General features: G+C 40.1%; 1 protein-coding gene across 1 annotated transcript in view; it reads left to right on the top strand.

Annotated features, from left to right (window-relative positions):
* Positions 1–3,505: 3,505 nt before the first annotated feature.
* The window catches only part of LOC103075955 (spatacsin), a gene marked incomplete at its 3' end in the record, with an annotated part of 10,979 nt that continues 2,981 nt past the window's right edge, over positions 3,506–11,503 (top strand). Inside the window, exons 1-4 of the mRNA XM_007467029.1 lie at positions 3,506–3,735; positions 6,068–6,252; positions 7,110–7,334; positions 9,076–9,277. Coding sequence (XP_007467091.1) covers positions 3,506–3,735; positions 6,068–6,252; positions 7,110–7,334; positions 9,076–9,277 — 842 coding nt within the window. The remainder of the gene's footprint in view (positions 3,736–6,067; positions 6,253–7,109; positions 7,335–9,075; positions 9,278–11,503) is intronic.

The raw sequence follows: 11,503 nt of genomic DNA, 5'->3' as shown, positions 1-11,503 counted from the left end.
GTGACTGTGGAAACAAGGTCATAGCCCCCTGTTCAAGCCCAGACTAGGTTCTGTCACTTCTCTACTACTCTTTTTTTAAAAATTATTTATTTTTGGCTGTGTTAGGTCTTTGTTTCTGTGCGAGGGCTTTCTCTAGTTGTGGTGAGCGGGGGCCACTCTTCATCGCGGTGCACGGGCCTCTCACTGTCGCGGCCTCTCTTGTTGCGGAGCACAGGCTCCAGACGCACAGGCTCAGCAGCCATGGCTCACAGGCCCAGTTGCTCCGCGGCATGTGGGATCTTCCCAGACCAGGGCTCAAACCCGTGTCCCCTGCACTGGCAGGCAGATTCTCAACCACTGCACCACCAGGGAAGCCCTCTACTACTTTTAAACCAAGAATATGGAGGATAACTTGCTTTTAGAAGTATTTCTAAACATTGGTACTTACTGAGTAACTAGTCTGCTCCAAGTTAGGGTCGTGGGGCCTGTTTCTTCAGCCAAACCTTTCCATTTATTCCCAGGAACTTTGATCATTTATCATGCTAAGCTATCTGAGGGTAAGAACTAGTTTGAGAAGATGAACTTTTCATTAAAGAAGTATTTGAGGGACAACTCAAATGTAAATAAGATGTAAACACACAAACATGTAGGTCATCTCTCAGAACTTACCATCTGCTGGAAAGAGACGTATTAATCATATCACACAATATTTTAAAGGGAATGCACCTCTTCTCTTTGTAGGTTTGCCTTGATCTACTGATCAGGTTGTTCCGGAATACATATGTGGGAAGAGTTTAATGATCAGACATTAGTTGTGTATGGGTTTTGCCTAAAGTGATCCAGAGAGTCTGAAGACAGTTGTATGCCTTGATATATTGGTGAACCCTGCCCAAAACCTTTTCTTATGCTTCAGAAACTATGAACTATGTGCCTAAAAAGGCATGGCAAAATGAGGTATAATTAAAAAGATAATAGAATGAAGTGTGGCAGTTTGTTTGTAAGTTAAGAAAACGGCTTTCATTATATCTCCTATGTGTGAAGCTTCAAGTGTCCTTAATGTAAGGGACAAGTCCTTGTTATGTCTAACAACAGACCTTGGAAACTGTTCCACTGTTGCCATTTTTTATAAGTAGCCCTAGCTGAGCTAAGAGTGTTTTATATAAATCTCTCTTGAGATATGGGATGTTTGGTTTACTTTGACAAACAAGGTCATGCACTCATCAAAAAACACAAGAGTCCCTTTTATGAACCAGGTACCATTTTAGGTGGTTGAGAAACAGTGGTGACCAAGGAAAAGCCCCTGCTCTTCTGAAGCTTACATTCTGATTGGACAGGGACTGACAGAAGACATCAAATACTGATAAATACCACGGTGAAAACAAAATTGGGGGATGAGTGACTGGAGTGGAGTGGAAGGCCTGTCAGTAGAGGTTACAATTAAGCTGGAATCAATGACAAGTATTCCAGGCAGGGGCACTAGTGAGCACAAAGCCCCCAGAGTGAGAATGAACTTGGTGTGTTTTAGGAAAAGAAAGGAGGACAGTGTGGCTGAAGTATACAGGTAAGGGGGAGAGGGTGATAAGGTAGGAGAGAGGTAAGCAGAGTACACATCTGTAAGCCATGGTTATTTTTTAAAGTCTGGATTTTTAACTGCTGGGAAGTCAGAATTTTAAACAGGGAAGTGACATGATGTGATTTTGTTTTGAGATCACTCTGACTGCTGATTGTTAGGGGAACAGGATAGAAAGCAGAGAAAAAAATGTTCAGAAGTTCTTTTGCCAAAGCTGGGGAAAGAATTGAAGAGCTTTAGGGACAGAAAGGGAAGAAGTTTGGAAAAGGTTTTGGAAGTAAGAGTTGACAGACATTGCTGATGGGCTGGATAAGGGTGGTGGTGAAGAATCCAGGATGACTCCCAGGCAGAGTGAATGGTGGGTGCCCTAGACTAACATGGGGAACACATGAGGAAAAATGCATTGCGAAGGGTTATAATAAACATTTTAGACACTTTAATATGTCCTGTTAGAAATCCAAGTAGATATATCAAGTAGGTGAAGAGCAGTCTGGAGGTGCAGGAAAAGGTCAGGGATAAAGACACAAAAGTGGGAGTATCAGCACACAGATATATTACAAGTTAGGAGTGAGGAAGAGATGATGTAGGAAGAAAAGCCAACCTAGGAGACTGAGGAGGAGTTATCTGAAAAAAATAGGTTGAAAATTACGGAAGTGGTGCTACCAAAGTTGGAAAGAAAGTACTTTAAGAAAGGAGTGTGTGGGCTTCCCTGGTGGCGCAGTGGTTAAGTAATCCACCTGCCAAGGCAGGGGACATGGGTTCGAGTTCTGGTCCAGGAAGACCCCACACGCAGCAGGGCAGCTAAGCCCATGGGCCACAACTACTGAGCCTGTGCTCTAGAGCCTGCAAGCCACAGCTACTGAGCCCGCATGCCACAACTACTGAAGCCTGCATGCCTAGAGCCGGTGCTCCGCAGCAAGAGAAGCCACTGCGGTGAGACCCGGCTCACGGCAACTAAAGAAAGCCCACGCGCAGCAACGACGACCCATGCAGCCAAAAGTTAAATTTGTTTTTTAAAAAAGAGTGTGGAATGAGGAGACGTGACAGAGGAGGGAGGCACTGACTACAGAAAGAGTCAATTTGGAATCTTCTGAAAGGGTAGCGGAGCAATTGGACAGTAGGTAGTAGTCTATGTAGGTTAAGGAACGATTTTCTTTTAAAGATTGATATTACAGCATGCCTGCATGATAATGAAAGCACTGCCATAAAGTGGCTGGGGCGGGGAAGGGTGGAGAGTAATGAAGGCGAAGAGAGTTTACAAAGTCCTACAACAGGAGGAGGATGGGAATCAAAGCGCAGACAAAGGAGGTGACCTTTGATAGCTGTGTGACCCCATCTGATTGTGGAAAAGAATGTGTTAAGAAAGGCACTGCTGTCCTTTAGGAGACCATTCCAAAATGCCTACTCCCCACCTCTTCTCGCCCCCTCTGCTGGCCGATCTTGGATTATACCTCCCAGAAGAAAGAGCAGTAGGAAACAGGAACCCTACCACTTCCACCCACCCTGTTCCCCTGGCTGTTACAATGGATATTATTTGATGTCAGCATCAAGTCAGCTCCCTCATCATGGATCGGTCAAATACCAAGGACGTTTTACCACTCAGGGCCTGTAAGCAAAAATAACAGTCCAATAAGGAAAGCGAAGAGTGGCAGGCACAGGCCTCCAATAGATAGGCAGCAAGGGTAAGAAAGCAAAGGGTAATGCTACAGAGTGAGAACAGCTGCTACAGCCCCCTTAGGCCGCTAATGGAGGCCCGCAACTCTCTCAGCAAACCGTGGGCTAGAAACAAAGGCAGATGTAGCTTTGCTGGAGTGGGTGGTGCGGAGAACTTAACTGGGCAGACTACGTCAGCGCATATCTCCCTGCGGGAGTCACGAGGCTGACAGCGGGTCGGCTACACTGCGCACGCGCAGGACACAGCCGGTCGTAGGGACCGGAAGGACGGGTGCGAGTGGGATGGCTGCAGACAAGGGGGCTGGAAGCGCTGAAGCCGTGGAGCGGGTTCTACCCGTGTTGTTGGTGCCGGTCCCCGCCGAGGCAACAGGGCGTCTGGGATCCCGGGCGCAGCTGCACAGGGAGCAGGAGGTTCTGGGGAGCCTGACGGCTGCAGGCAGCCTTCACGTGCTTCCCTTGGCGCCCGGCGGCCGGGGCGGGGGCGGCTGCCTCCTGGAAGGCCCTTTTCGGCAGTAAGTGCTGTGGCCGGGCCTGGCCTTGTGGAGAGAGTCTGCAGCCTTAGCTTGGCTGGCGCCTCTGATCCCCTCCTACCTTGGAGGTAGCGGGAGAGGGATGATGGTGGAGGGCAACGCCTCAGAGGCAGGCCCGGTTCCTTCTCGGAACATTTTCCTCGGTTTGTCGCGTCCCTGCACCCATTCTTTCCCGTTCCGGGTGGGTGGAGACAGTATCCAGATCCTCTCCGGACGTGGAGAACCTGTAATGAATCCTAGCTTGGACGCTTTTTAAATTCATTTAACACAGGTTGATTAATCGTCACTTTGCCGTGCCCCACGCCCATTTTCTTCAGTTAAATCTGTTAAAGATGCCAGCTGAGGGGCATCATCTCTCATTTGAATCATCCTGTTACCTTTTCCTTATCTCTGATACAAATAGCTGTTTCCTTCACATTTGGGCTTCCCCTCCCCTCCACCCCCCTTCAAGGACAGAGCCTGCGTTTTCTATACTCACTCGTGTATTCACTCAACAAATACTTATTATGCGCTTTCTGTTCGGTACCTAGGAGCAGTGCCTAAAAGGTGTAATAAGACAGTTCTTACATGTGAGGTTGTATGGTTGGGAAGACAGAAAAAAAACAATTTCAACCATGTATTACTTTCCACATATGTAACTCTTACAGTTTACATCATTAAGTTTGAGGGTGCCTTCCGACGCTTTGGACTCTTTAATAACAAATCATTTTAGAAATGTTAACGATTTTGAGTAGCCACAGAGGAGTTCTGGAATATCCAGGTCCTATAAAAGTGCCTCACAGTAGAGATTCGTTTGTTCAATCACTGAATGTTTTAACCTGTTTTATGTTTGTCTTCTTTATTCCTGATCTCTAGTTGCTAGGAAAAGGAATCCCTCCTTACCATAAGTTAGTTGATTCAACAGTATTAAGTACCTATGAACACAGCCATATAAGGAAAGGAATGAGACAGAGAGAGAACCTTACAGAAGATAAGCAGAACAGACATAAAATAATGGGGGCTTTTGTAAGCTATTGCATGAAATTAGTGGGGGAGGATCAAGAAGGGCTACTTTTTAGTTTTTTTAGTTGAATTAATTCAGTTAAAATAATTCGTAGGGTAAAAATAAGGACAAGTTTGTAGTGTACAGAATTTGCTTCCTCCTTTCCTCAAAGTATGTATGGTCCTTTGTATGTTGTTGAAATCACTGTACATTATTATGTTCACTGAAAATTCTCTTTCCACGTGGCAGTATAGTCCCATGTACTAATGATGTTACTGGTTTCACAGTTTTCAGCCTTTTAAATGTATCTTAATTTGTTTAACCTTTTCCATATTTGACATCAGATTTCAGTGTGAACAGTCAGGAATTGGCTGTTTATGAAACATCATTCTAGGTATAAAGACAAATACAAAATGTCAGTGTTTTTTTCTAATAATAACATAGTAGCACCAAGTCCACTGTTTTTAGATATAAAACTTACTACTTCTGTAGAAAAAAAGCTTTTTTTAAAAGATGAAACTATCAGCATGGTAACCTCATCTCATTCCATTGCATTGTTTTCAAAATTGGAGCTCTCTTTTTTCTCTTTTAATGTAACTTAATTTTATTATTTAATTTGAAGCTGTGATATCATTAGCCTCTTTCCATCCTTGTTAGTCATGTTGGTATGTTGACTTTACACTGCTTTAAATATTCTATAACTGCACTTAAAATTGAAAATTTAGTTCCTCAGTTGCACTACCCACATTTCAAGTGCTCAGTAGCCACATGAGGTTGTTGGCTACTGTATTGGACTTTGCAGATGTGTAGATCACTTGCATCTCATGGAAAGTTTCGTTGGACAGAGCTATTGTGTAATATGCCAGTTTAGAGTCTTCAAAGTCTATAAATGCAAATAATCACTTTCTTTTTTTTTTAAGTTATTGAAAGCATTTATGTTAGCAAAACGTATTTTATTCATTGTGAAGACCATCTCTTATAAATAATAGACATATTTGGTTGTTGAAACATATCCTTGATCATGACAGTTCCTTTAAACATACCACCAGACTTAGGATGAAGGAAAAAAGCAGCCACCATTTCTTGCTCTTTGCCCCCTTTTCACAAATGACTCCTATATTCTTGTGTTGCCCTGAAGGGGGCTGAGGGGGAAGAAGTGAGAAAGGGGAAGGGGCTGGAAGTTCTAGAGCAGTTTACATTCCCTTAGGTTGTATATAGAAGTAATGCTATTAGGTGGACCAAAGAGTTCTCTACTTCTTCTGTCCTACCTTCACCACTGTGGGTATTATTGTGGATATAGAATATAATAAATAGTCTAAGCTTTTTCCTTAGGTTTGTATGGGAGGACTCTCAAAACAGTGGGACACCAACAGACAAGCCCAGACTGCTTGCTCTTAGTGAAAATAATGCACTGCTCATCTGTGAATTTAATTTGAAAGATGGAAGATGTGATGCAACCATTTCATATAGCTATACTGAGGAGACATTGCGAAAGCTCATTGAAGATCAAATTATCAGTAAGTATTTGCAGGTGGTCTTTTAGCATGTTGAATTTGTGTATTACTGTGTAATTTTATGTATTTCAGGAAAAGTTCTTATAGAGGTGAAGTCAGGGAGGAATATTTGCCCTGTGCAGTGTAGTAGGCACTAGCCACATGAGGCTATTAAGCCCTTAATGTGCTTAAATATGTCCTTTAAATGTCTAATGTTGATACATTCCAGATTTGAAGACTTGGTACTAAAAATGTAAAATATCTCACTAATATTTTTTGTATTACATGTTGATAATGATATTTTGAATATGAGGTAAATAATATATAATAAAATTAGTTTCATGTGTTTTCTTTTTTCAGTACAGCTACTAGAAAATTTAAAATTACATGTGTGGCTCACTTTTGTGACTGACATTATATTTCTATTGGATAATGTGCTGATCTAGACTGGTTACAGACCTGTTTGCTATGTCCCATCCTGAGGGCTGCAGGGAACAGAGATCAAAGCACTCAGGCTTCTATTTTTAAGGCAGTTGCATTCTCGCTACCCTGATTATAAGGTTCCTTCTTTTCCTTCTAAAAAAAGAGTCTGTGATTGATCTTATTTGGTCTCATGGGTAAGTAGGCTTTTTTGATCATCTTCTGGTGTGTTGTCACACTCTGGCTGTAAACAGAAGGCACAGAGACATTGTAGGCCATCTTTATTCAGTTCCTTACTTACCTTCCACTTGCTTAGGTGAGTTTGACCAATAATTGTCTAGAGTTGGACTAAGTTAAATGCTGATTCTTTTTTGTTTTACCTGTTTGTGTTAACAGAATCAAATTTACCAGTTGTAATATTGTGACCAGTGAGTTTGATGTAATCTCCTTTTGTTTTATAGGTATTTCCTTATTATCTTTGAGAATTCTGTCATTTCACAGTAACACATCATTATTGTTCATCAATGAATATATCATCCTGCACATTATATTTCCTGAAAGAGATGCTGAGATTAGGGTACTCAGCTGTTTCACATTATCCTTGCCTGCACAGGCAGTGGACAGGATTATTGACACACAGCTCTGCAGAGGAATTCTTTTTGTTTTGAGTCATTTAGGCTGGATCTGTATCCTTGTTGGTAAAGATGTTGACGTGTGGGGGAGGAGAATACCTAGAAAAATGAGCCTTTTTATAGGCTTTTAGTTTTAGGGACTGGGCTGTAGGTAGAAAGATTAATTTTTCAGTAAAACTCTCAGGGAAAAAGATCTTCATGAACTTAAAATACTCAACTACATTGCTTTATATTCCATTCAAATATTTTTCAGTTTATAAATCATAATCATCTTGTCCAACTTATTTATGTTGTTTTAAAATTGTATATGTTCTGCATTACCCATTTATTTAAAATATACTTATTAAATATCTACTTTGTGCTCGTTCCAGGAGAGATTTAGATGACTGCTTATGATATGATACACACATTTTCATGTGTGAATATAACCTATCTCTTATTGTCTCTGATGATGATTCCATCATATTAGGGAATCAAATGGTTTGCATAACTGTTTGAAATTTGTTTTTGGAAAACTATCACAGATTTTTTGTCTTTAGCAGATTCATAGGTCACCAGCAAAATTATTTTGAAGATTGTTTGAAGAACGACTCGTTATGTGTTTTTGGAACTTTCATTTCTGCATTAAAGAAGTAATTTTTCTATTTTACATGTATCATAGCCTGTGTTAAAATTTATTTTGTAAAAAATGTTATAGAATATTGGATTAATTTCATTTTTTTTTTTTTTTTTTTTTTTTTTTTTTTTTTTTTTTTTTTTTTTTTTTTTTTTTTTTTTTTTTTTTTTTTTTTTTTTTTTTTTTTTTTTTTTTGCGGTACGCGGGCCTCTCTGCTGTGGCCTCACCCGTTGCGGAGCACAGGCTCCGGACGCGCAGTCTCAGCAGCCATGGCTCACGGGCCCAGCCGCTCCGCGGCATGTGGGATCTTCCCGGACCAGGGCACGAACCCGCATCCCCTGCATCGGCAGGGGGACTCTCAACCACTGCGCCACCAGGGAAGCCCTAATTTCATTTTTTCTGCCTGGTTACAGAACTGAGCTGTCCGACATGGTAGGCAGTAGGCATACGTGGCTGTTGAACACTTGAAATTTTTTGGCTAGTGTGACTGAGGAACTGAATTCTTAATTGTATTTAATTACTTTAGATTTAAAGTCTGATACTTGATTGAGTTATTGGAGAACTCTTGAGTATGTTTGGAACAACTCTGGCTGTTCCAAGTTCTTAAAAATAAAATTTTGAAGTCTAAATACAGACCAGATATTTCCAATGAAAATTTAATTGTCCAAATTGAGATGTGCTATAAGTATAAAATAACTAGGTTTGAACACTTATGTGAAAAAGATGTAAAATATCTCAATTTTTTAATATTGATTACATATAGAGATAATATTTTGGATACACTAGGTTAAATGAAACATATTCTTAAAGTTAGGTTCACTGGTTTCTTTTTACTTTTTTAATAAGGCTGCTAGAAAATTTACAGTGACAAATGTGCCTCACGTTGTTTCTTTTGGACAGCACTGTTGTAGAACACTAGTGGAAAATATTATTGTTGTCTCAGGGCCTGGCACAGAGTGGAGATTCAGCAAGTATTGTTGAGTGAACTCTATCAGGTTGTTTATTGGTTCCCCAACTTCATAGTCACCTGGTTAATATGATGGAATTTTTAGTGTCTGTCTTCCTTCTATTATTATTCCTACAAGGTTGGAGCAGTGAAGTCTATAACTCTATTTCGTCCTGTGTTTTAAATGGTTAGGCATACTTAAGACTGACGTTTTCTTTAACTCTAACTCTAAGACATTTTTGACACTGTGGATGGTAGACATGTAGCTCATGTGGATTTGGCACTTCCTCAAGAAGATATGTATAATGAGCAGCAGCAAGAGCCAGCCAAGAGTTCTTCCTTTACTTCACTGAAAGTGTCTCAAGACCTAGATGTTATAGTGATTGTCAGCTCCTCCAACACTGCAATTGCTCTTAACTTAAATTTGTATTTCAGGTATGTAGATTACTTCCTTCTCTGATTTCAGGTGAATAATTAGAGCCATAACAGATTAAAAATGTACTTGTTAGCTTCTTTTTATGCTTTTAACCAGTTTTTTTCCCTCCCTTTGCTTGATCACGTTCTAGCTACTACTTAGTGAGCTTGTTACTATATAAAAGTATGTACAAGTGACCACTGGCTACCTTTTTATTTCTGGATACATACCCAAGTTTGATTTTGATTTATGTTTATTATTATTATATATGGCTTATATCATCATATGTGAAAAGTAACCAAGCACAATTTTAAAAGCCCTTAGCTATTATACATTATCTACTCACTTCTTCTCAATACTAGAGTAGAAGAAAAATGGGATTTACCCTGTGTTAGAATTGTATCTTACGTGGGTTTGGGTCCTGGCTGCCTAGGGGATCACTTTTCACTTAAGGACTTTGACAAGATGTATTAACTGTGCTTTCTCCATTTTAGGATTTCCTCAGGTGTTTCCTTTTGAGGGCCCACACACTTCCTAAATATACTAGTGAAAATTGAGTATTTCTTTGTGTAGCTTTTTGCTTTAGAAATTCTAATTGCTTCTGATTTTATAATGTTTGAAAGGAATATGTGTGTATGTGAATGTGCATACACACACACACACACACACACACAGCATCCTGTTTATTGAAACTTGCAAGTAGGGTAATCCACATTTATGACTTTCAGTATTAAGGGACATTTCAAACCGTTAGGATTTTTGGTCCTAACTTAATATGAATGAAATAAACATATCCTTGAGTAATTGGGAATGCACTTTGATGGGTTTATTGCTCATTGTCTGGATTACAAAAAAGGGTTAATTTCATCTTCACATATCAGCCAGAACTTCTTACTACTGTGAGTTTTTCATTTGTTTTCCATGGCCTTTTAATACTTTTTTTTTTTAAATCTTTGAGCAGGGATGATTATCACATTTTCAGACTGCATGCTTGTGTATCAGTAGGCCATTTTCACTGACTAAAATATATCCTGTATGTGTAGAGTTACCTTCTAATCAACTTCCTTGGAAAATAATTTGACAGGTGAGGGGGGAAGGAATGCCCACTCAGCTACTCTGATCCTTGAGTGTAGGGTTCTGCTCCTCTGGGTGTTTTGGCAACACCCCAAGAGAAGAACACTGAAGTGGGCACCAGGCACATCCCTTTGAACAAATTTCATTGAACTCAGCCACTGTAGCATCAGCCAGTGAAGAGCTGCTGTTCTGTTCCCTATAGTCAATTTAGGGATCTGTCCTGTCCAACTAAATGAGTGATCTCTATTTGTTAATTATCTACATGAGTGCTCTTTAATTAGTATAATTTCTTGAGGAAGTTGACTGCATGTTTATTTTCTAAGTGTACTCTGAAATCTGTTTTTTTTTTTACCATTCCTGCCATACAAAAAGTCAGCCACCCCTTTTCATTTTATCAAGTCCTATTCATGCTTTGAGATCCACTCTTTAATGAAGTCATTCCTTACTAAAATCCCTTCCACTTGTAAATTTCTACTCATTTTATAATTTTTCTCTCCTTTGGACTTCTGTAGCACTTTTGCTTTGAACTACAGTTTAGCACTTAATTGTGTATAGTCTTGTATTATTTCTCTAATTTTTTGTGTTTCCTACAGAGTTTGTAAGCTCCATGTAAACTCCTCATGGTTTGTTCATTCAATTCACTGTCAATGACTTTTTCTTCCAGTTTATCTTAGCTGTCCATTCCCATAGTCATACCCTGGGCTTCGTCATTATATGAAGCAGCTCCTCCCCCAAATCACTCTTCTACACATCCCACTCTGAGCACAACTTGCCAGACTGTACAGCTTGCTTACTCAAGTACCCCCACTTCTCTCATCTGACCTCATTGGAATTTCTAATATGCTGACTTCCCAGGTGAAGACAGGAGCCCCCTCTGTCTTCACTGCCCTCCCTTTACAGCATAGATTCTGTGACCTGTCATTTCAGTCACTTTCTTGAATGAGCCCTAAACTCTTGCTCCTGCACTGTGGTAGCACTTGATCTGACAAATCTTTTTTTTTATTCTCTCTTCTCATTCCCTGCACTGCAACTGAGCACTTGTGAGAAAACCACAGAGGAAAATTGATACCACTTTAAGTTCACATTCACTGTCTTCCGTGGTCTCTCATGTTGCCTGGAAATTTTACAATGACTTTTCATGAGTCCATTCTCTTTTTTTTTTTTTTTTTTTT

The sequence above is a fragment of the Lipotes vexillifer genome, unplaced genomic scaffold (genome assembly GCF_000442215.2).
Source record: "Lipotes vexillifer unplaced genomic scaffold, Lipotes_vexillifer_v1.1 scaffold1010, whole genome shotgun sequence".
Taxonomy (NCBI): domain Eukaryota; kingdom Metazoa; phylum Chordata; class Mammalia; order Artiodactyla; family Lipotidae; genus Lipotes; species Lipotes vexillifer.
The sequence above is the reverse complement of the archived record's forward strand: the minus strand, read 5'-3'. Positions and strand labels throughout refer to the sequence as shown.